The 26,147-nt window shown below is 39.8% G+C and overlaps 1 protein-coding gene across 2 annotated transcripts in view; it reads left to right on the forward strand.

Moving 5' to 3' along the window:
* si:ch211-22i13.2 (uncharacterized protein LOC553945 homolog) overlaps positions 1–26,147 on the forward strand; it is a 45,824-nt gene that overhangs the window by 1,828 nt on the left and 17,849 nt on the right. For both annotated transcript variants that reach the window (XM_041174828.1, XM_041174838.1), the window contains exons 3-5: positions 16,285–16,416; positions 18,042–18,097; positions 18,281–18,355. In XM_041174828.1, the coding sequence (XP_041030762.1) occupies positions 16,285–16,416; positions 18,042–18,097; positions 18,281–18,355 (263 nt within the window). The remainder of the gene's footprint in view (positions 1–16,284; positions 16,417–18,041; positions 18,098–18,280; positions 18,356–26,147) is intronic.

A 26,147-nucleotide genomic window follows, 5' to 3' on the forward strand; every position in this document is an offset into this window, starting at 1 on the left:
TTTTGAAAAAGCTGTAACAGTTTCAAAAGCAAAAATACTGCAAATGCTGGAAATTTGAAATAATAAAATCCTGGAAATACTCAGCAGAACAGGCATCTGTGGAGAGTAGCAGAATTAACTTTTAAGCTGATGACCCTTCAATGTTCAATATTGTGCTGCAACTAATATCTCGTCAATTCCTCCTGTAAAACTCCTGCAGCCCATCTTCATGAATCTTAACAACTTGAAGAACAAAAGGTAGCCTAATATTATCTAAATGTTTCTAAATTGCCATTTTCAGAACTAAATAGTGGTTGAGCTCTGCTAATTATTGCTAGATTAGGCATGTGTTCTAGTAACTGGGCACAAAGCAGTAAGCTACTTATCTTACTTTTTAAAAAACACTACAAATTTTCAAAGTTCTGGCATAAGTTAAGTTCTACTTATAACCCCTGCATCAAAATGGACCAAAAACACACAAATTCTGGCAATCAGATCTCCCCTCCATGTTACTTTCCTCCCTCATATTGACAATATAGCAACAAGATTTTAGTACTTTTACTACTACTTTAGGTACCAAATTCATAAAAGGTTGATGACAAAACTCCTGTGCAGATCACAGGAGTCCACAAATGAAAACTCATACCAACATCAAAAATATATTTTTTCTGACTTATTGGGACTGAGCTTCACTAATACATACAGATGTGTTGTTTACATATAATCATGTTACATCGTAAGCTGCACTTTTCCACCTTTGCTGTAGCACACCAGTTTTACATCTTATTTAACTATTGTTACAGTCAGTTGGGAAGTGCTGGAATGGCTCCCCTCTTTTTCCAGTCTTTGGTTGAGCGCAACAGTCGTTTTTGCTTACCAGTTCAGCGAGTGTTTAACTGTTAAGTGCTGTGATTGTAAAAAAATACAGACAGGTTTTCATGTAAACTTGAGTTTTATAAAGAAAAAGAAAGTACTGTTTATTGTAGTTAACACCCGATCTAAATAAAAATAAAAAAAATGCTCCGATTCTCTCATGCATTCAAGGTTTCATCGCACACACATCATTTAAAAAGGAGGACAGTGGCAGGAAACTATCATATTTTTCCTAATATTGTGGGATATTTTAAAGCAGACTTATGTGTGTGTGCATATGGTTCTGTGTGTGGGGCTAATTTAATTAAACTAAAGACAATGGACTGCGAGATTTAAGTTATCAAAGAAGTGAGGTGTAAAACAGACGTTTGAAATGGAGATGAGTAAAGCTAGGGCAAGGTCAGCAGATACGGTGTGAATAAAATTTGCATTTTTGGATAAATGGAGAAGTGTTTAAAACAGCAAGATAAATAAGGCGAAGTCGATTTTCCCCAGAAGTATTGGCCATAATGAGAGCATGAAAGATTCTTAGATTCTGGGAAAAGTAACTTCTAAAGACAAGTGGAAGCAATGGGATTTACAGATCAAAAAACGAAGAAATATATTTAAAGAATGATGGAGGGCTGTGTGAGGCATGGCCATGTGGAATCTTGAAAGCTGACTGTGTGAGACAGACTTGGGGAAAGAGCCTCTAGCCACCCTGAAGAAGTTTGCTGTTCCAGTAACCAAAGTTGTGTTGAAAGCCTTTGGAAATCCATTGTCTAGTGGGTGCTTGTGGTAATTTTGCTGGATGACTTTATAAATTTGGAATCTGTTTGAACTGTTGCCTTAAAGGGGATATGTAATTGGGAGTTTGATTAAGTAGAAATTTTGGGAACTGTTATAACTGTGACTGTAATATTGTGTGTGTGTTTAAGTTTTTTCTTCTTTTGTTACTAAATGTTTTAATTTAATCTTTAAAATCTCTAATGGTGGTAGTGGAACCTTTACTTCTGACTAGAGTGCACAAGCTTTCTCATAATAAATATAAATTGCAAAATCATTGTGATTGCATGGCCAAGTTTCCCTTGTGGATTTGGTCAGCCTGGCAAAGCATAACATATCATAACAAAATGTTAAGTAGTTTAAATGTCCAATAAAAGTCAATTGTATACAGATCCTGTAGATTGATGACTTGGATGGTTTCAGCCTGGGCTCTATGGCCTTTAGATTCTGTGTCGAGACAATTTAAAGATGTTGACAATCTTATATATTTTCTTTTGGAGTCACCAGCTGTTGCGTTGATTCCTAAAACTCTGCGGCAGCATGTGGATGGTCAAACAATAGGCAGGGGACAAACTTGTAGGATGAATGGTTGGCAGGCGAGAGAGAGTGCCCATTCATGGTCCTGCATCTCCTTCTCTTCTGTTCTGACTGTCCCGGAGAAAAACAGTTTCTTAAATACAAGGTGACTCTTCACATAATCCCCTATCACCAAATGACCAGTTATCCAAACATGGTCATAGCAAGTTGATTCTAGGTCCATGGTTCAGATATGTTTAGATTATGACTGGAAGAGTTCCCTTCTCATCTAGGCTTCGGGATTCTAAGTGATTGCATCTAATGGCTTGGTTGACAGTCATTTCACTTGGTGAATACACAGGTGCTGTCTGGATGTTTATGCATGAGTCAGGAGATGGGCCATTCACATTCTGATTTTCTCTGATGGGTTCTTCTAGACAGCTTGACTGTTTTAATGGCTTCGGAATTGGTAGGGTACAATCATGCAAATGTTTGGCGATCTTAGAGGCTGCTGTTTTAAGTCACTGAAATGCTGTTGTTCAGTTATTTAAAACTCAACCAGTGGTTTCAACCTAATAAATAAAGTCATTTTTGATATAAAGCGTGGCTTTATAACACTAAAACAAAAGCAATAAAAATTATTATAGATAGATAATGCATGATGTTAGAATGGGAACTGAATTGAATATATATCTTTGTTCAATTATTTAGCATCCTGTAACTCTTCTTCAGCTGATGATTAAGCATGGTCTCGATTCCCCATGTATAACAACAAGGAAGATAGACTTGTAACTCTTTCGAGTACAAACCCGTTTCCATCTGTTTCAGATGAAGTTATATTGTTCCATAGTTTGCCATTGTGAGATTTGAACTCTTGATCTTGGGGTTACAAACCCAGTACCATAACCACTTGGCTGTTTAGGCCAAGCAAGATAGACTTGTAACTCTTTCGAGTACAAAACCATTTCCATCTGTTTCAGATGAAGTTATATTGTTTCATAGTTTGCCATTGTGAGACTTGAACTCTTGATCTTGGGGTTACAAACCCAGTACCATAACAACTTGGCTGTTTAGGCCAAGCAAGATAGACTTGTAACTCTTTCGAGTACAAACCCGTTTCCATCTGTTTCAGATGAAGTTATATTGTTTCATAGTTTGCCATTGTGAGATTTGAACTCTTGATCTTGGGGTTACAAACCCAGTACCATAACCACTTGGCCATTTAGGCCAAGCAGAAATTGGCACAGGCAGTAACTCTTTCCAGTACAAACCCATTTCCATCTGTTTATACAGATGAAGTTACATTGTTTCATAGTTTGCCATTGTGAGATTTGAACTTTTGATCTTGGGGTTACAAACCCAGTACCATAACAACTTGGCTGTTTAGGCCAAGCAAGATAGACTTGTAGCTCTTTCGAGTACAAACACGTTTCCATCTGTTCCCATTCAGATGAGGTTACATTGTTTCATAGTTTGCCATTGTGAGATTTGAACTCTTGATCTTGGGGTTACAAACCCAGTACCATAACCACTTGGCTATTTAGGCCAAGCCCAAGATAGACTTGTATTTGCATTGTTCAGTGAGTCAAGCCAATTGCTTATCCCTGTCCCACAATCACATTTGCTTGGTCTCTCATTCACTCCCCCACAACTGCACTTAGACACATGATGTTGCACTATCGATGGTGACATGAAAACTAAAAGCTTGCTTAAGAACAGTCCAGTAAAAATCAGACTGTTTAAGTTGTTAAGACACTTAAAAGTCGCTACTATATATGTGTATAGCGGAAGAACATTTTGAGCAAATGGTCCCTTTATGATAGGCTTTGTTGCAGTCCACACTGATGTAAAAATTAATTTTATTTAAAAAAAGCTAAATCCCTTTTTAGTCATAATGAAGGAGAAGGTAGTTGAGACATTGAATGGGCTAAAGCTTGATGAGGAAGAGGTATTAGAAAGGTTCGTTATATAAAATTTGATAAGTCACTAGCACCGGATCAGATGCATCCCAGGACATTGAAGAAGTTAGGGTGAAAATTGCGGAGGCACTGACCATAATCTTCCAATCCTCCTGAGACACAGCAGTGTTGCCAGAGGACTGGAAAAGTGCAAATACTACACCCTTGTTCAAGAAAATGTATAAAGATAAGCCTGCTATAGGCCAGTCAGTTTAACCTCAATTATGGGAAAGCTTTTAGACAAATGAGGACTAATTAAGGAAAGCTGGCACTGATCTGTTAAGAGCAAATAGTGCTCAACTAACTTGAGTTTTCAATTACGTAACAGCAAGGATTGATGAGGGTAATGCAGTTGATGGGGTTTATATGTACTTCCAAAAGGTAAAGGTACATAACAGGCTTGTCAGCAAAATTGAAGCCCATGAAATAAAAGAACCAGTGGCAACATAGATAGGAAGTTGGCTGAGTGATAGGAAACAGATTAGTGGTGAATGGTTGTTTTTCAGATTAGCGGAAGGTATTATTATAACTCTATATTGTGGGTTATATTAAGAATTAAGAATGTAGAGTTTCAGTTTCAATTTAAGGTGAATTGGGATTGTTTACTTTGGTGTGCCTGTGTGTGTTTACAAACAGTGCTTGAATTTTTGACCCAGTTGAGAGGCTTTTAGAAGCAAGAAAGTTCTGAGTTTGTATGGAGAAAATTGCTGAGGGTGGAGCTATGCTCTAAAAGGAAAACTGATGGGGTTTGATTTTTAGAAAAAAGAGTAAGTGTAAGAGAAGCTTACCTGGAGGCTGCAGTTATTCAGTCTGTTATGCTTAACCATAGAACTCAGTTTTGTATATTTAGGAAGGAAAAGAGGGAGTTCCAGAGAATTGGGTAGGACCAAGTAGCTCTGTAAAGAAAGGAGATGTCCAGCTACGGAATACACGCCAAGGGTGTGTCTACATGTGTATGGTGGGTTGTGGTATGTGACTGTCAGTAACGTTTATACTTGGACCAGGAGGTTGTATTGGTAAGAAGATACCATAGAGCTGAGGTGTGACCTGTGCAACTAGACTCAGTGGAAAAAAAGGAACTGCCCTCCGGAGCACGAGTATGTTTAAAAGCCTATCAGAGTGAATGTGACAGTAACAAGATTAAGCTGGGTTAAATCTGTTGGATTGAGGTTAAGGTAGAAGCTCATATTGTTTAGAATCATTATCTTATTTGCTCAGTTTAGTCAATATTGCTTGTTTTTGTTTTGTTCAAGTTTGTATAGTAAACTTCAAGCTGTTTTATCAGCTTATTGCTAAAGAGATGGTGCATCAAGTGGAAGGTCTAAAGGCCAGAAAGGAGTGGGATCCTCAGTGATCTTGGCCAGCTTCAGCACTCAAAAAGTGCAAATCAGATGATTACATGACAGTGGATCTCCTGTGGTATCCCTTTATGAGGGTACTGTCTGTTTCTCTTGCCTATATGTCAGCTGTGACTCAATGGTAGCACTCTTCCCTCCAACTTCTGAAGGTCGTGGATTTAGATCCCAATCCACAGACTTGAGCATAGCTAGGCTGACACTGAGGAGCTGCCACATCTTTTACATTGCATCAGTAACCACTTCAGAAGCACTTAATCGGCAGTAAAATACCTCCAGTTGTGAAAGGTGCAATAAGAATGCAAATCTTTGTTTTCATTTGTTCAGGTTTCTGTTTGTTTTCTCTCAGACTTCTCGTCTGCTTCTGTGACTCTTTCACTTTTTTCATCTCTGAATGTCACTTCTTTCTTATTTCTCTCTCCGCTGATTTTCTCTTTTGGTTGTTAGGAAGGGAGCCACTGAGGGCTATAGGTTACATTTTATGGTGGCAGTATATAGCACTATAAGTGCTTTAAAAATCAAATTGTTGATTTTTTTCCAGTCTAGGCATGTGAGGGCAGGCTGCAAAGCCAGAATAGAAATGGCCAGAGATGGAAATTGCTCTTTAGGACACAATATGGATGGAAGTCAGGTATGTTAGGATGGACAGAGAGGACCTGACAAAACAGCTTGAGGCAGGTCTGGTGCTGTTGAGAATGAGTGTGATCGTCGATATTGACATCTAGTCGGACAATGGGACAAGAGGGAGGCTAGTTCCCAGAGTCATAAGGCTTTGCAGCACCAAGAAGAAACAAGCCTGTGAAGGCAGCTGGCACAGAATAAATCACAGGAAGCAAAGTTAAAATAAATTTAGAATAGTAGAATTTTACAGGAGGCTGTTCAGCCAGGTGCCTGTGCTAGCTCTAAAATAGTTATCCACTTTTGCCATTTCCCTATGTGTGTTAAAAGAAAGGGCCTGGATTTTGCAGTTTTAATGATGGTGAAACTGTCAGTGTTTGCTGTCCTTACTCCTCTGAAACTGACAGCAATGTTTAGTGTTTACACATGCACAGTTAAATACAAAAATCCAGAAGTTGCTGTGTGATTCTGTTTCTTCATAGGGTTCACCTTTGAAGACTTCCCCCAACCGCCAGATTGCCATCAATTAATAATCATTGAACTGACCAGAACATGCCCTTTTACACCATTAGCCTTGCTGTAAAAAAAACCCCTTTCTTACAATCAGGTGAGAAGCTCTTCGTTTGACCGCAACAGGTTTTTTAAAGGGATATGCTTGTCAAGTCAGTGAATGGTTAACTGTTTATGTGCTGTGACTGTAAAAGGCACACACAGACAGATTTTCTTAAGCTTTAAAAAGCAAAAAGATTAATATTTTTACTTAACACGGTCTAATAAAAATAACCAAAACGCTCCAACTTTCATGCAAACATGCAGTTAAGGCTCGGACACGTGCACACGCACGCACGCACACAGGCACACACACACACACACACACACTACAGAATGAGAGGGTAGATTAAGCAGCCGTTTTTGAATCTAATAAAAGTTAAAGGTATACAAGTCTTGTTGATGAACGACTTGAATGGTTTCAGGCTGAGCTTGAGGGTCCTTCTGGATTCAGCATTGAGACAATTTAAACATGTTGAGGGGCGATTTCTCTTATCGAGTTAGCAGCTGCTAGGTTGGTTCTTAAAAATGGTCGATCAGACATGGTTCAAACTTACAGACTGGATGAAGAGAGAGTGGCCCACTTGGGTCCTGTTCCGTCGCCATCTCTTCTGCTTCTGTCCTGTGACCTGAAGAAAAGCAGCTTCTTAAAACATAAGCGGTTTGGTGGGCTCATTACAAGGACCCAGATCTTATGGTCTCCAGGTGGTTATACCCCGGAGGTACCTTGGAAGATGCGCTGGGGGACCCCTCGGAAGTCCCAATCAAGGACTCTGGGAATCGGGAAGCTTCAATTTTCTTTCATTTGTTCGTGGAATGTAGACATCGCTGGCTAGACCAGCATTTATTGCCCATCCCTAATTGCCCTTGAGAAGGTGGTGGTATGCTGCCTTGAACCGCTGCAGTCCATGTGGCATAGGTACACCCACAGTGCTGTTAGGATGGGAGTTCCAGTATTTCACCCAGTGACGGTGAATGGTGTTGAACATGGTGCAATCATTCACAAAGATCCCCACTCCTGATCTTATGACGGAGGGAAGGTCATTGATGAAACAGCTGAAGATGGTTGGGCCTAGGACACAACCCTAAGGAACTCCTGCAATGATGTCCCAGGACTGAGATAGTTGACTTCCAACAACCACAACTATTTTCCTTTGTGCTAGGTATTGACTCCAAACCCAGTGGAGAGTTTTTGCCCTGATTCCCATTGACTTCAGTTTTGCTGGGGCTCCTTGATGCCACACTCAGTGAAATGCTGCCTTGATATCAAGGGCAGTCACTCTCACCTCACAACTTGAGTCCAGCTTTTTTATCCATGTTTGGACCAAGGCTGTATTGAGGTCAGGAGCTGAGCAGCTTTGATGGAACCCAAACTGAGCATCAGTGAGCAGGTTATTGCTAAGCAAGTGCCACTTGGTAGTACCGTTGACGACCCCTTCCATTACTTTACTGATGATCAAGAGTAGACTGGCGGGGCAGTAATTGGCCAGGTTGGATTTGTCCTTTTCGTGGACAGGACGTACATGGGCAATTTTCCACATTGCTGAATAGATGCCGGTGTTGAATCTGTACTGTAACAGCTTGGCTAATTTTGGAGCATGAGTCTTCAGTACTGTTGTCAAAATGTTGTCAGGGTCCATAGGCTTTGCAGCATCCAATGCTTTCAGCCATTTTTTGATAATATGGAGCGAATCGAATTGGCATCTGTGGTACTGGGGACTTCTGGAGGAGGCCAAGAAGAATCATCCACTTGATACTCCTGACTGAAGATGGCTGCACATGCTTCAGCCTTGTCTTTTGCACTGATGCACTGAGGATGGGGATATTTGTGGAGCCGCCTGCTTCAGTTAGTTGTTTAATTGTCCACCACTATTCACAACTGGATGTGGCAGGACTGCAGAGCTTATCTGATTGATTGATTATGTGATGTCTTAGCTCTGTCTATAGCTTGCTGCTTCCGCTGATTGGCATGCACGTGGTCCTGTGTTGTAGCTTCACCAGGTTGACACCTCATTTTTAGATATGCCTGGTGCGGCTCCTGGCATGCTCTCCTGCAATCTCCATTGAACCACGGTTAATGCTTCTGCTTGGTGGGAATGGTCAAGTGGGGGATGTGCCAGGCCATGAAGTTACAGATTGTGGTTGCATACAATTCTACAATTCCGCTGCTGCTGATGGCCCACAATGCCTCATGGATGCCCAGTTGTGAGATGTTAGATCTGTTCGAAATCTATACCATTTAGCACTGTGGTAGTGCCACACAACACAATAGAGGGTATCTTTAATCTGAAGACTGGACTTTGTCTCCACAGGGACTGTGCGGTGGTCACCCCTACCAATACCATCATGGACAAATGTATCTGCATTAGGTAGATTGGTGAGGATTAGGTCAAGTTGTTTTTTTTCCCTCTTGTTGATTGCCACACCAGCTGTTGCAAACTCAGTCTAGAGGCTATGTTCTTTAGAATTTGACCAGCTCCATCAGTAGTGGTGCTGCCGAGCCTCTCTTGGCGATGGACATTGAAGTCCCCCACCCGGAGCACATTTGCGCCCTTGCCACCCTTGGTGCTTCCTCCTCAACCGCCACCACCCCTCATCACCCCCATCCCTGACCGCATCCCCCCATCCCCGACCACATCCCCCAACTAAACACCCCCATGACCCCTCTCCGACTGTTCAGCCCCAAACCTTACTAACACCACCCTCTGATCCGTCTTCCCCCTCACCCACTTACATTACATACTTACCTTCTCTGATCATGACTGCTACTCCAAGGAAGATTTGGTCAAATACCTCCTCTTGTTAACTGCCTTCTTGCCCAAATGTGGTCATGGCGAGTGCATGATTTCAACTGGATTAGATTATGGATTCTGTCAGCTAGATTTCATTGTCTGAAATAATTACACCTAAAGGCTTGTTCCCCACCCAGGTGCTGCCCGGATGTTCTGTGCTTGGGTCAGGAGAGGTGGCTCATTCACATTCTTCTAGGGTGATTATCTTTGATGGCTTCTTGCAGACAGGTTAACTCCCATTTTAATAGCTTTGGAATTTGTAAGCTACAGTGATGCAAATGTTCAGCCATCTTAGAAACTGCAGTTTCAAGTCACTGGAATGCTGTTTCAGTTTTTTTAACTCAATCTGTGATTTTCAGCCAGTGAATACATAGTCACTTTTGATATAAAGCATGGCTTTATAACACCTAGAAAAAGTTGCTTCTTGTTGAATAAGCTTTAACTTGGTTTTAACGGCATACTAAGTTCATAATTACTGCTGAAAAGCCTCTCTGGCCCTGAAAAACTACTTTTATATTTGTGGAATATCACATTTCTGTTTATAAAGAAGTTTCACATTTAAAAAAAATTAAATTTTGTTTAATATTTCAACTTCTACATTAATCCACTGTAAATGTCCCTATCACTTAAAGTTAATTAAATGTGATTGAGTGCTTACCCAGTTTGATGTTTCTTGACACCTGGAAACTCCCATGACTTGGCGCCAGATTCAAACCAATATCGCATAAAAAGAAACCCACATCACAGAGATTGTTAGATCTTTGTGGGCAACTTTCTTTGAGGGAAGCAGCAGGCTTCATCACGAATTGCAAATTATGGGCCAGTAATCAGTAAATAAACTTACTTACTTGCTGGAAAATATATTTGCAACACAACCTGGAGAAATATTGCTGGGAGGTGAAACTTGGAAGAGCAGCAGTGCCTCCAAACATTAGGAGGTGTGGTTAAAAACAAGTATGGAAGCCTATACAATTACAATTTAAAACCAGTTGTTAGTTTAAAAACACGTTTAGGCATTACCTTATGGTGTGGCGGTCTGGTGTGATTTTTTAAAAAATCATACAAATGTAATGCAATAATTGGGGAGTGCAATAAACTAGTCAATCTTTTGCGGGGTTACGCACTAGGAGTCAAGATCAAGCAGAATATTTAGGGAAAGTAGCATGATCAGATGAGTAATAATTAGATAATGGCTGAGAAATGACAATGATAGTGGAGGAGCATCCTCTGTGCTTACAAGAAGAGCGTATAGTGTGTTACAAAATTAATATTTGATATTTGCATTTTAATCTGGGGTGGGAACAACTTCATCTCCAAGCATGGCAAAACAGCATGGTAGGGTGTGTGTCTATTCGGGACCAGGTTGTACAGTGATGAAGGGGGAATAGACTGACCAAATAACAGTGCAGCGAAGAATCATTGAAAGGAGACCCTATAGCAGGGGTTGCACACACTAATGCAGGACCCAAGATTAAACCTGTGCATTAGGAATGTAGGAATAAGAATGGGCCTTATTCAGCCCCTACTGTTCTGTCATTCATTTAGATAATGGCTGATTTATATCATCATTTATTCTGTAACCCCCTAATACCCTTGGCTAACAAGCCTCTGCCAATCTCCATTTTGAACTTTTCGGTTGACCTAGCCTAACTCGCTTTTTGAGGGTGGGATAGATAGATTTTCAAAATGCTTTGTGTGAAGGAGTGTTTTACAAAATCAGCCCAGAATAGCCTAACTCTAATTTTAAACTTATTCCACCCCCTACCCCGCCTTTGTTCTGAATGCTCTCATCAAATGAAATAGTTTCTTTCTCTGCCTTATCAAATCCTTTAATCATCTTAAGCACCTCAATTAGAACACCCCTGAAACTTCTGTAATCAAGGAAATTCAAGCTGAGTCTATGCAGCTTGCCATCCTATCAGTCTGGTGAACCTGCGCTGTACCCTTTCCAAGGTAGGTTTATCCTTTTTTGAGGCACGCTGCCCAGAACTGAATGCAGGAGGCCAGATGGGCTCTAACCAGAACTCTACAGTTGTAACATAATTTCTTCCCCTTTTCATTTCAGCCCCCTTGAGAGAAAGGCCAACATTCTAATCATCTTTTTTAATTATTGGAGGCTGACACCTGGCTGGATATAGATGTTAGAATAGAATACCAAAGTGTGAAACTGTAAGAAGAGAAAAGTAATTAAAATTACTTAATAAAACTGTTTTAAAAGAGAACTGCATACAGCCCTGCAATTCCTACCACAAAACATTGCATAAACCAGTAAAGTTTTACACTGTGAGGATAGTCTTGACTATTCCAATGCTCTCTTGACCAGCCTCTTACCTCCGGTCAAGCAATGATTTTACTTTAAAATTCACAGCCTTGTTTCAAATCCCACCAAGGCCTCTTCCCATCCTAACCCAGCAGGTATGGGTGCCCAGAGGGTAGCATTCGAGGAGCCTCGGCCCCTGCAACTGTCCAACAGTTACAAGGTTCTTGCAAGCTGTGTAGATGAGAGCGGGGACTGCAGGAAGGATGAACGAACTGACCACGGCACCGTGGTACAAGGAGCCATTCAAGTGGGGGGAGGAAATGGGAGCATAGTAGTGGTAGGGGACAGTATAATTAGTGGGGTAGATACTGTTTTCTGCAGCCGTGAGCATGAGTCCCGAAGGCTATGTTGCCTGCCCAGTGCCAGAGTTAAGAACATGTCCTCAGGGCTAGAGAGGAACTTGGAGCGGGAGGGGAGGGATCCACTTGTCGTCCATGTTGGTACTAACGACATTGATAGGTATAGAAAGGAGGTTCTGCTGAAAGAATTTGAACAGTTAGGAGCTAAATTAAAAAGCAGAACCTCCAAGCTAATAATCCCAGGATTGCTACCTGAGCCACAGGCAAACTGGCATAGGGTAAATAAAGTCAAGGAGTTAAATGTGTGGCTCAGAGATTGTTGTGGGAGGAATGGGTTTCAGTTTATGGGGCACTGGCACCAGTACTGGGGTAGAAGGAAGTTGTTCCGGTGGGACAGTCTTCACTTGAACCCTTCTGGGACCAGTATCCTGGCAAACCGAATAACTAAGGCTGTAGAGAGGGCTTTAAACTAAATTGGGGCAGAGGTGGTTCTGGAAAGGAGATACGTAGCCTTACAAAGCAAAAGGATATGGCAGCCTTGCAGGTAACTAAATAGGTAATGATACCCAGAGTATGACAGGAAGGGACAGAGTGTACAAACATAAAAAAACAGCAGCAAATAGGGTCGGGGTGGGGGGGTGGGGGGGGGGGGGGGGGGGGGGGGGGGGAGGTGGGGGGGTGGAATGCTAAAAAGGCAATATTAATGGCCCTTAAATGCATGTAGTATTCGGAACAAAATAAATGAATTAACGGCAGAAATAGAGGTTAATGGGTATGATCTTACAGCCATTACGGAGACATGTTTAGAAGGAGATCAAAGCTGGGAACTAAATATTCAGGGGTATGTGACTTTTCAAAAGGACAGGCAGGAAGGAAAGGGTGGTGGGGTAGCTTTGTTCGTATGAGATGGAATAAGTACGATAGCAAGAAAGGACTTTGGATTGGAAAATGTAGAATCCATATGTGTGGAGGTAAGAAATAACAAGGGGAAGAAGACACTGGTGGGAGGAGTCTATAGGCCCCCTGACAGTAGCTATACTGTAAGACAGAGAATAAATCAGAAGATAATGAGGGCATGTAAAAAAGGCAGTACATTAATCATGGGTGACTTTAGTCTTCTTGTAGATTGGGAAAATCAAATTGGCAGAGGTAGACATGAGCAAGAATTCATAGAGTGTATTTGGGACAGTTTCCTAGAACAATATGTTGTGAATCCAACCAGGGATCAGGCTATTTTGTATCTGGTAATGTGTAATGAGGCAGGTTTAATAAATGATCTCAGAGTAAAGGATCCCTTCAGAAACAGTGACCCTAATATGGTAGAATCTAGCATTCAGTTTGAGAGTGAGAAACTTGGGTCGGAAACAACTGTACCAAACTTAAATAAAGGTAATTACAATAGAATGAGGACAGTGTTGGCTGGAGTGGACTGGGAAAGGAGTTTAGCAGAAAAGATGGTTGATGAATAATGGCAGACCTTAAAGAAAATAGTTCATGGCTGAAAACCAGGAAAAATCCCTATGAGAAAGAAGGATTCAAGGAAGGGGATAAACCAACCATGGTTAACCAAGGAATTTAAGGAGAGTATCAAATTGAAAGAAAAAACATACAGTGTGGCAAAGATTAGTGGTAAGCCAGAGGATTGGGAAAGTTTTAAAAACCAACAAAAGACGACCAAAAACATAATAGAGGGAGAAAATAAACATTGAGGGTAGACTAGCAACGAATATAAAAATGGACAGTAAAAGCTTCTTTAAATATATAAAAAGAAAGAGAGAGGCCAAAATGAACATAGGCCTCTTTGAAAATGCGGCTGGGGAAATAATAATGGGGAACCAGGAAATGGCATAGGAGTTGAATAAATACTTTGCTTCAGTCTTCACGGTAGAAGATACTAATAGCATTCCAAAAATACTAAATAATCAAGGGCCGAAAGGAGGGGAGGAAATATAATAACCATCACTAGAGAAAAAATATTAGGGAAACCAATGGGGCTAAAGGCCAATAAGTCCCCTGGACCTGATGGGTTGCATCCTAGGATATTAAAGAAAGTAACTGCAGAGATAGTGGATGCATCGGTAGTAATCCTCCAAGAATCCTTAAATTCTGGATAAGTTCCAGAGGACTGGAGAATGGCCAATGTAGCCCCCTTATTCAAAAAGGGAGGGAGACAAAAACAGGTAACTATAGGCCAGTTAGCTTAACCTCTGTCATTGGGAAAATGTTGGAGTCTATTAAAAAGGATGTAATAGAGCATTTAGAAATGCATAATCTAATCAAGCAGAGTCAGCAAGGTTTTATGAAGGGGAAATCATGCCGAACAAATTTATTTAAATTCTTTGAGGTGGTAACAGGCAGGATAGATAAAGGGGAACCAGTGGATGTAATGTATTTGGATTTCCAAAAGGCGTTCGATAAGATACCATACATAAGGCTACTTAATAAGATAAGAGCCCATGGTGTTGAGGGTAGTATATTAGTATGCATAGAGAATTGGCTAACTAATAGAAGACAGAGAGTTGGGATAAGGGGGGCATTTTCAGGATGGCAACCTGTAACTAGTGTAGTGCCACAAGGATAAGTGCTGGGGCCTCAATTATTTACAATATATATTAATAACTTAGATGAGGGAAATTAACGTACTATCACCAAGTTTGCAGATGACATAAAAATAGATGGGAAGCCAAGTGGTGAGGATGACACAAGGAGTCTACTGAGAGATATAGACAGGTTAAGTGAGTCGGCAAAAGCTTGGCTGATGGAACATAATGTGGGAAAATATTAGGTTATGCACTTTGGCAGGAAGAATCGAGGAGCTGAATATTATTTAAATGGATAAAGACTGCAGAAGGCTGCAGCACAGAGAGATTTGGGAGTCCTTGTGCATGAATCCCAAAATGCTAACATACAAGTTCAGCAGGTAATAGGGAAGGCAAATGGAATGTTGGCCTTTATTTCAAAGGGAATGGAGTATAAAAATAGGCAAGTCTTGCTAAAACTATACAAGGCAGTGTTTGACCACACCTGGAATACTGTGAACAATTTTGGTCCCCTTATCTAAGGAAAGATATACTGGCATTGGAGGCAGTCCAGAGAAGGTTCACTAGGTTGATCCCGGGTATGGAGGGATTTTATTATGAGGAGAGGTTGAGTAGGTTGGGCCTGTACTCATTGGAGTTTAGAAGAATGAGAGGCAACCTTATTGAAACATGTAAGATTCTTAGAGGTCTTAACAGGGTAGATGCTGAAGGTTGTTTCCCATTGTGGGAGAGTCTAGGACCAGAGGGCATACCAGAGTAAGGGGGCACCCATATAAGACAGAGATGAGGTGGAATTTGTTCTCTCAGAGGGTAGTCAATCTGTGGAATTCTTTACCACGGAGGGCTGTAGAGGCTGGGTCATTAAGTATATTCAAGGCTGAGATATACAGATTTTTAATCAGTAAGAGAATCAAGGGCTATGGGGACAAGGCAGGAGAGTGGAGTTGAGGATTATCAGATCAGCCATGATCTCATTGAACTGCGGAGCAGACTCTATTGGCTGAATGGCCTACTTCTGCTCCTACATCTTATGGTCTGTGTCCTTCTCCTGCCCTACAAACCTCTCAAGTCTCCGTGCTTCTCCAATCCTGGTCTGTTGTGCATCCCTGATTTTTAACATTCAGCTGTTGGCAGTTGTGCCTTCCACTGCCTCCGGCCTAAAGCTCTGGAAGATCCTCGCTACTCTCTATCTCTCTCTCCCCTCCCTTTAAAGTGCTCTTTCAAAAATTATCTTTTTGACCAAGCGTTTGGTCATCTGCCCTAATATCTCTTGAGGTGGTTCACGTGTTTGATAACTTTCCTGTGGAGCACCTTGAGAAGCTTTATTACTTTAGAAGGACTATATAAGTGCAAGTATTATTTCAGCAAAATAACTGCACAAAACACTGCAAAATATTTACTTCAGTCAACTTGGGCTAGTCATCCAGTGGCCTAATGAGCAGCTGTATTTTGTGTGGTGGGATATTGAGCCATATATGCCAGCACATCTTGAGTAGTCTCAGGTAGTCAGTTGTTGGTTAGATGGTTATGTAGTTGGTGCCACTATCTAGTTAAGAATTTGTGAAAGTTTTAAAATAAAATTTGTGGCAGCACTAAAAGAGAACATAAGTCGTTCAGTTTCTAACTTTCAGCAGTATGATGGTACGTAGAAGAAAATTGATTAACTTTGTAGATAACCTGTTATCCATTGTTCCAAATATGCAAATATTATTTTCTAAAGGACAAACAAAAAGAGAAAGGAAACGAAGCAGAAGTAGGTCCTCTTCCATGACATCATCATCATCATCATCAAGTTCATTATCTTCGAGTTTGTCGTCATCCTCAAGAAGTAGTAGCAGATCAAGTAGTAGAGGTAAGTGCACAAAGTGCCGTGTGTAGTTGAAACTTGCTCTGAATTAGGAGGATGAAGTTCTTAAACTTATCAAATTGACTAAGTTACTTGTTCGTTGAGTTACATAAGTTTTATCCTTGAAAAGGGGGGAGATGTAGTACTATTTAACAAATATTGGAGTTAAAGGTCTTCATTGTTCAGCAAAAGTATTCTGTCCTTTTCATGGAAAGGAAGATGGTAAAGAATAAAGTTGCCCCATTTTTTGCACTTAGAAGTTCAGATTGTAAACTACAATTTGCAACCTCTGTTGCACTTGCATGGTACTTCTGAAGCTGCTGCACCTTGCACTTAATTTTTTTATTCATTCAAACATGTGGGCTCCATACACTAATGTTAAAAACAGAGACCTGATCAGAATTGAATTATGATGGTGCATATGACCTGTTATTTTATTTTGGGCTAGTATGTGTACTCCTTCCTCCATCAGAGCATTGTAGGAATCCTTTTCCTATGTGATAAAATATATTTGTTGAAGTGCTTAATTACTACCACTGTTTTGTGGTTCCAAGTACTGTTCATTGACCAGTAAATCCCAAACAATGGGACACAAACACAGTGCCAGTGGATTACAGAGAGAGGCTTAGAAATGGTCTAATTGATATTTATTATCTTTAACATACCTGAATTATACTAGTAACAACTGCAATGATTCCTGACAAATGGCCCCACTCTGTATCACCTCAGTCCTGTAGCCCAATAGCTCACCCCTCATACTTCGTCTCTGCCTATCAATAAGACAGTACATGATACAGACCATATGGACAGTTGTTGTAGATCCAACAGAAGAGATGTAAATGGAGGAGAAAAAGGAAATGAAATAGAGAGATGGAAGTAAAGGAGCACAGAGAGCAAGAGAGAAAAATGCAAGGGAAGATAAACAAAACTGAAGAAGTGGAGACTTCTTGTGCACACCTGTAACACTGTCACTTTAGATAAAGTAACGTCTTTTTTTTGACTGAACTTACTTTGGAGGTTATCACAAAAAAAACTTGAAATATGAAACTGAGTCTGAAGAAAAGTTTTGAGAACCATAGGAGTAGATTATCTCTCAGAAAAATAGCATAGAAAAGGAGCACCCATAAAACCTGCTTCTTTCATGGAACAGTCACACTATTATATCTAGAGCTCTACTCACATATCCCGAGAGAGCGTTTTGCAGCATTTAACCATGAATCCCCAAGTATGATTTAGCAAAGCGCCACACCATCTATCTACACTTTAACTAACTATTTGCTTTCCATCTAGGTCCCAACAGCATGTAAGCATAAATTGTCTATTATGCTTTAGATTAGAAATGAGTGTGTTCTGTGCAGAATTTTATTATCTGTCAATTTTTATATCAATAAACTTTTTCTTAAGAAACATTGAGGGTGTGTTATCGATCAGTTTTTCTCATGGTTTCTGTATTGGGAGAGAAAATTAAAGAAATATGGGAAAACAATTAAAAGTTGACAATTATTCTTTAGCAATAAATAGGGAGCTGTTGTTATTTGATTCAATTTTTCTTGAGTTTGGCACGTTAGAAAATTAAGAGAATCCTACAGGGGGTTTCATGAGCGAAGCTGATCCTGTAGTTATTTTGGCAGACTCCCAGAAACGGTCAAAAATAAAGAAAAGGAAGAAAGAAAAACAACACAAAAAGGTGAGATTTCTTCTGTGTACTTGGGATATTTGAAATTTCTTCTCATTGTACTATATTGTAAAAATATTGTGTATACAAAATAAAACATTTTGAAACAAAGCTACTGACAGTTTGCTATTCAGTCCAGTGAAAACGTTTCCTCTATTGTTACTGAACATCTTTATAAAATTTGCATCCTTTTAGAGAGGGAAAAAAGAGAAAAAGAAAAAGCAAAAGAAGAAAAAGACCGGGTGCTCTGGGCCTGTTCAGATTTCTAAGGTAATTTAACATTCAATTGATGAGTTTAAAAATGTTGAAGCCAAAACACATAACCAGTTCGCTTTTTTAAAAAAGAGGAATGCTGGTAATCTTAATTAACTTTCACTAACTAACCACATTGCATCTAGCATTAACATGATTAAAAACCATACAAATACATTTTTAAAATATACCACTGTTTGTCCCATGGTGTTACTAATGATGGTCAGAGGACACATTGCTTTGTAGCCATAGGAATGTTTGTGCTATGCAGGACATCTGTGCTACTGATTTACAGTGACTGCATAAGTTAAATTCAATTTGCATTAAATGCTATTCTTAGCTTTTTGCTGGTGCTTTGGGGATCAATTTTCATGCCCCAACCCTTATTCTGTCCAAACTGTAAACGAATGAATTTTATTTTTAATATTATAATCTTGTCTCCTGAGGCATTGCACAGTCAAAAATAAGTTTAATCTTAAGAGACTAGGCATTAGTTGGACCAGGACGTGCAGTCCTTCTTTTAAAATCATACATTCTGTCCTTATTTTTATACTTCTATTGCAAATTCCAAAGTATAAATTTATATTGGAAGCTGTGTCTATAATAAAACTTGTCACACTAATTAATTACACATCCCTGCCAGTATGGTGGCAGTTAGCAGAATCAATGTGGATGCACACCATCCATTGTGGAGATGGCTAGACTTAATGGCCAGTGGATGCATCAGGATCCAGTGAGAGATGGAAATTACAAAGTTACACTAAATTTGACAGACAGCAGGTGGTCTTTTATCTTATTTATGGAAGTTAAAAATAAACATTGAATTCAAAATAAATTTACAAACAGGAGGCAGGAAGTTACAGGAGTGAGTGAAGATGAGACACCAAGATCAGGCAGAACCCCTCATTGCTGAATTCCCATCCACAGAAAATAGTTTTTCTCAATTCACCCTATCAAAATCTTTCATAATTTTTAGAAACCTCCAATAAACCTTCTCTCAGTATTAGCTTGCACCAGATCTTATTCTAATACCTCCAGCCTTTCACTACAACGGTGAGATAGAAGTTCACTCAAAGAGATGGAAGGTGTTTCCAGACTCAGAATTTAGACAGAGAGGGAGAAGGAATTGTTCAGACAGGAAACATGGGACGAGAGAGAAGCAGAGGTGTACAGGGCAAAGTATGTAATCGATGTAGAAGGATTTTCAGCCAGAATGACATACATAAAACCACAGAAACAGAATGATAGAGGGAAATAAAAGCAAACACAGATGCGTATAGGATGGGGAGATAGAAAAATACATGCAGTTTTATAGAGGGGAATCAGAAGCATAGAAATATATATATCTTAATTTATATAAAATGTATGCCACACACGAGTTGGGATTGGTTTTGGCAATTTACAGCTACAGATCAAATTGTCATATTGTGAAAGTGTCCATAAGGTCATCCTTATGAATTACTTTGCTCCAACAAAATTAGGTATGTCCACCAAGGGAATATTTGCCGAAGAGCAGGTCTGTACATAGAATCAAATGCTGACTTTAATAAATTTATAAGCCTGAAGAGAAAAGTTAAGGCTATAGAGCTGAGTAGCAATTAAGCTAAAATCAATCAAGCATTGTGTGTCAAGGAGAGACAAAGAATTTAACAAATAGGGCATTAGTGACTAAAATCACATCAGGAAAAAATAGTAAAAAGTTAAAGCTATATATGAATGCACAAACTATTTATAATAATAGATGCATTAATGGTATGAATAGAGAAAAATGATTTTGATTTAGTAGTCATTACTGAGACGTGATGGCAGAGTGCCAAGGTTGGGAAATAAAGATTCTAGGACACACAATTTTTAGAAAAACTAGGCCTGATAATAAAGGTAAAGACAGTAGCGTAAAAGATTTTGTCCAGAAAATCAGGATGTAGAGTCAGTATGAATGGACAAAAAAAAAAACAGATGGAAACCATTGGTGGGAGTTTATAAGCCTCTTAACAATTGTGTTGGACAGAGTATAAATCAGGAAATTAGAAGCACATGTTGCAAGGGTAAGGCAATAATCAAGGGGAATTTTAACCTTCGTATAGACTGGTTAAACCATATTGGCAAAAGTAGTTTGGAGGACAGTTTCACAGAATGAATTTGAGACCGTTTTCTAAAGCAATATGTCAAGGAACCTACTAGGAAATAGGCTATTTTTTTAAAAATCTAGTATTGTGTAATTATTCAGAGTTAAATAGTAGTTTTATAATAAAGGATCCTCTGGGGAAGATAGATCACAATATGATAAAATTTTATATTGAATTTGAGAGTGATATGGTTAAGAAAAAAACTGTGTTCTTGAATTTAAACAAAAGCAATCACTTAGTTATGAGGACAAGTTAACTAAGGCATGTTAGAAAATTAGATCCAGAGATAAGCAATGGTATATAGACAATAGTGACCATATGAAGGAATAATCATAATTCTGAGCAAGCATGTATTTCCTTGAGGAATAACATTTCCAGAAGAAAAGTGGCCCAACCTTTGTGAACTAGAGAAGTTAAGCCTAGTACTAGATTTAGAAAGGCTTAGAATGTTACCAGAAAGAGTAGCGAGCTGGGGATTTTGGGGGTTTTAAAAATCAGCAAAGGGTGACCAAGACATTGATGAAGAGGGAGAAAATGGAATGTGAGAGTAAACTAGCAAGAAATATAAAAACAAGTTGTCACTGGACTGCTAATCCAGAGACCCAGGATAAAGCTCTGGGGACCCAGGTTCAAATCCCCCCACAGCAGATGGTGGAATTTGAATTCAGTAAAAATCTGGAATTAAAAGTCTAATGATGACCATGAAACCATTGTCGGTTGTTGTAAAAACCCATTTGGTTTACTAATGTCCTTTAGGAAAGGAAATCTGCCACCCTTACTTGGTCTGGCCTACATGTGACTCCAGACCCATAGCAATGTGGCTGACTCTTAAGTGCCCTCTGAATGAGGGCAATTAGGGGTGGTCAATAAATGCTGACCTAGCCAGTGACCCCCACATCCATGAATTAAAAAAAACAGTATGTAAAGAGAAGGTAATTAGCAAAAGGTAATGTGGGTCCCTTAGAGGCAGGGACAGATGAAATAAGGAAATGGCAGAGAATAAACAGATATTTTGTATCTGTTTTCACAATAGAAGACACAAAGCTAGTGGGGATACAAAGGCTGGTCAGAGTGATGAAAGTAATATTAGTGAAGGAACGGTAATAAAAAAATTATTGGGACTAAAAGCCAACAAATTCCCTTTGCTTGGAGATCTACATCTAGAGTTTTAGAAGAGGTGGTTGCAGAGCTGGTAGGTGCATTAGTTTTGATCTCCCAGAATACCCTAGATTCTAGAATGGTCTCAGTGAATGGAGGTAGCAAATGTAACACCTCTGTTCCAGAAAGGAGGGAGAAAAAAACATGGAACTACAGGCCAGTTATCCTGACAACACTCGTATGAAAAATGCTAGAATTTATCACTATGGGCGTATTAATGGGGCAACAAAATCATTATAATTTTAACAAATCATTTTTGACAAATTTATTAGTCTTTGAGAGTGTAACTAGCAAGGGAGATTTTCAAAAGGCATTCGATAAGGTGTCGTACAAGAGGTTGTTACACAAGATTAGGGCTCATAGAATTGGACGTAATGTATTAGCGTGGATTGAAAATTAATTCATGGATGGAAAACAGAAGAGGGGTAAATGGGTCATTTTCAGGTTGGCAGGCTGCAATAAGTGCCACAAGGATCAGTGCTAGAGCCTTAGCCAGTTGCAATCCATATCAGTGACTTGGATGAGGGATCCGAGTGTAACATAAACAAGTGTGCTGCTGATGCAAAGCCAAATAGGAAAGTAAGCTATGAGGAGGACACAAAACTGTTGCAAAGCAATATAGACAACTTGAGTGGGAAAGAAGGTAGCAGATGAAGTATAATGTGAGAATGTGAAACGATCCACTTTGGTATAAAGAATATAAAGAAAATCTAAACATTTTTGAAAAGATGAGAACCTAGCAAATGTTGCTATTCAGAGGAATTGTGTGTCCTTGTGCACATCTCATAATGTGAACATACAGGAAGGCAAATTTTAGCTATTATTTCCAGATTGGAGTATAAGAGTAAGCAGGGGCTAAACTTGATAGCCCCCAAAAACAGGGATTGTGATGCGTGATTAACCCGAGTTGGTAACCAACTTTGGGCTGCTTTCTCATTTCAATGAGTTCAGCTTCTAGCTAGCGAACAGCATGATTAGAAGCTGGTCAATATCATGAGTGACTAGCACCACTTAAAGCTAGCCTGACTTCTGAATACCAATATTTACTCATATCACATCTTTTAAAGAATATTTTCGTTTTCTATTTTAATAACCAAAGTGGATAATTTTACATTTGCTCACACTATATATCATCTATAACCTTCTTTCCCACTCACTTAATCTGTCTATATCCCTTTGCAGTGTCTATAAGTCCTCCTCACAGCTTACCTGTTCACTTAGCTTTGTATCATCAGCAAATTTGCTCAAGTGTGACTGGAGCAAGTCATGCAGAAAGTGAATCTGACCTGGGAAACAATTAAAAATTGCACAGTATGGAAGAGAGCGGGTTCTAAGCTTTTCGGATGCTGCACTGAACACTTTGTAGAGGAGATGGAAAGGAAGAGAGATGTCCTATTTCCACAAGAGGCCCTCCAGACTAAGAAAGCTGGAGCAGATAGCCATGCTGTTCAATGCCAGCAGTCTGGCCCTGAAGATCTGAATGCAGTGCAGGAAGTAATTTGATGACCTCACCCAAGTGTCAAAATCAGTGAATGCATCTCCAAATGCCATATCTTTCCAACTACACCACTAGCCTCAGACATTGTTCAATTTGCACTGCCTTCACTCATCTCGTGTCAACAATCTCTTGTCAATCAGGATTCCTATTTGACATTCTTATTCTCATACACCTAGCACTACTGCAAAGCACACACCCACAGATCACCAGTTTGCACACACTGCCAACTAATAAACTCCAATAGCCATATCCCCTAAACAGATTGCACGTGCTCACTGACATGCTTCCCTCTCTCTTACAGGCCATGTGGCACATAACCAGAGGCAACAGAAACTAACCAGAGGGGGACAAGCAAGCCTGCATGTTCTAACCCAAGATCATCAGAAATATGAGCAGGAGTAAGCCATTTAGCCCTCAAACATGCTCCCCCATTCAATAAGATCATGGCTGATCTGATTATGGCCCTAACTCCACTTTCCTGCCTGTGCCTCATAGCCCTTAAGAGCCCTGTCAATCAAAAATCTGTCTAACTCAACTTTGAATGTATTCAATGACCCAACCTCCACTGCTCTCTGTGGAAGAGAATTCCAAAGACTAATGACCTTCTGAGAGAAGAAATTCCTCCTCATCTCTGTCTTAAATGGGATACCCCTTATTTTTAAACTGTGCCCCCAATTCTAGATTCTCCCATGAGAGGATATACCCTCTCAGTATCAACCCTGTAAAGCGTCCTCAGAATTTTATGTTTCATAAGGTCATTCTTCTAAACTCCAATGAATATCGGCCCAACCTGCTCAACCTTTCCTCATAAGACAACCCCTTCATCCCAGGGATCAGCTTAGTGAACCTTCTGTGCAAGTATCCGTCCTTCGGTAAGGAAGCCAAAACTGTATGCAGTACTCTGTGAGATCTCACCAATGCCCTGTACATTTGACTTCCCTACTTCTATACTCCATACCCCTTGTAATAAAGCTCAACATTCCATTTGTCTTCCTAATTAATTGCTGTATCTGCGTGCTAACGTTTTGTGATTCATGTACAGAAGCACCCAGATCTCTCTCTACAGCACCATTCTGCAATCTCACTCCATTTAAATAATATGCTGTTCTTCTATTCTTCCTATCAAAGTGGACAAACTTACATTTTCAGCATTGCAGTTTTTTTTTCCCACTAATCCAAGCTATCCATATAATTTTGCAGTCTCTTTTATCCTCCTCACAACTTGCTTTCCTACCTATCTTTCTATTATCAACAAGTTTGGCTTCAATACAGTCAGTCCCTTCATCAAAGATCATAAATAGTTGAGGCCCCAGCACTGATCCCTGTGGCACTCCACTAGTTATAGTTTGCCAACCTGAAAATGACCCGTTTATCTTGACTCTCTGTTTCCTGCTAGTTAGTCAATCCTCTATCCATACTGATATATTGCCCACAACACCATGAACTCTGCTTTGTGCAGCAGCCTTTTATGAGGCACCTTATCAAATGCCTTTTGGAAATCCAAATACACTACATCTACTGGTTCCCCTTTATCCACCCAGCTTGCTACGTTCTCAAAGAACTCTAATAAACTTATCAAACATGATTTTCCTTTCACAAAACCATGGCATGTTGACTATGCCTGATTGTATTACGATTTTCTAAATGTCCTGCTACTATCTCCTTAATAATGGATTCTAGCATTTTGGCAATTACAGATATTAGACTAACTGGCCTTTAGTTTCCTGTTTACTGTCTCCCTCTCTTTAAAAGTGGTGTTATATTTTCCAATCTGCTGGAATCTTTCCAGAACCTAGGGAATTTTGGAAAACTGCAACCAGTGCATTCACTATCTCTCCAGCCACTTCCTTTAAGACTCCAGGATGTAGACCGTCAGGTCCAGGGGACTTGTCAGCCTTTAGTTTTCCTAGTATTTTTCTTTAGTGATTGTGTTTGTTTTAAGCTCCTCTCTCCCTTTTGACCCCTGCTTTTCTACTATTCTTGGGATGCGTTTATATCTTCTACTGTAAAAATAGATACAAAATCCTTGTTCAAAGTCTCTGCAATTTCTTTCCTATTACTAATTTCCCAATCCCACCCTCTGAGAGACTAGTGCTCATTGTCGCTACTTCTCTTCCTTTTTATATACTTGTAATTGCCTTTGTTTAAGCTTACAACACTAGTTTCAGACCTAGATTTCTTGCCCTCAAACTGAATGTGGAATTCTATCATATTATGAACATTTTTACGTAGAGGATCCTTTATTATGAGATCATTTATTAATCCTGTCTCCAGTCGAGGGGAGGCGGTGGTATAGTAGTATTGTCACCGGACTGGTATTCCAGAGACCCAGGGTAATGCTCTGGGGACCCAGGTTCGAATCCCACCACAACAGATGGTGAAATTTGAATTCAATAAAAATCTGGAATTAAAAGTCTGATGATGACCATGAAACCGGCTCACTAATGTCCTTTAGGGAAGGAAAACTGCCATCCTTACCTGGTCTGGCCCGCATGTGACTCCAAACCCATGGCAATGTGGTTGGCTCTTAACTGCCCTCTGAACAAGGACAGTTAGGGTTGGGCAATAAATGGCCACATCCCATGAATGAATAAAAAAAAATTACACATTACGAGGTCTAAAATAGCCTGTTCCGTGTTTGGTTCCAAAACACATTGTTCTAAGAAACTGCCTCAAGTACACTTTATGAACCTGTCCTCCAGGCTACCTTTGCCAAATGATTCATCCAATCTCTATGAAGATTTGAACCTCCCATGATTATTACAGTATCTTTTTTACTAACCTCCATTATGTCTTGATTGATACTCTGTCCTACAGTGTAGCTACTGTCAGGGAGCCTATAAACCAGCCCCGTCAGTGACTTATTTCCTTTGCTATTTCTTATCTCCACCCAAATTGATTCTATATTTTGATCCTCCTAACCAAGATCATTTCTCACTATAGTAATGATGTCATTCTTGATTAACAAAGCTATCCCATCTTCTTTTTCTTTTTTCCTGTCCTTAAGAAATGTCAAATAACCTTGAAT

Source organism: Carcharodon carcharias, chromosome 2, assembly GCF_017639515.1.
Source record: "Carcharodon carcharias isolate sCarCar2 chromosome 2, sCarCar2.pri, whole genome shotgun sequence".
Classification (NCBI taxonomy): domain Eukaryota; kingdom Metazoa; phylum Chordata; class Chondrichthyes; order Lamniformes; family Lamnidae; genus Carcharodon; species Carcharodon carcharias.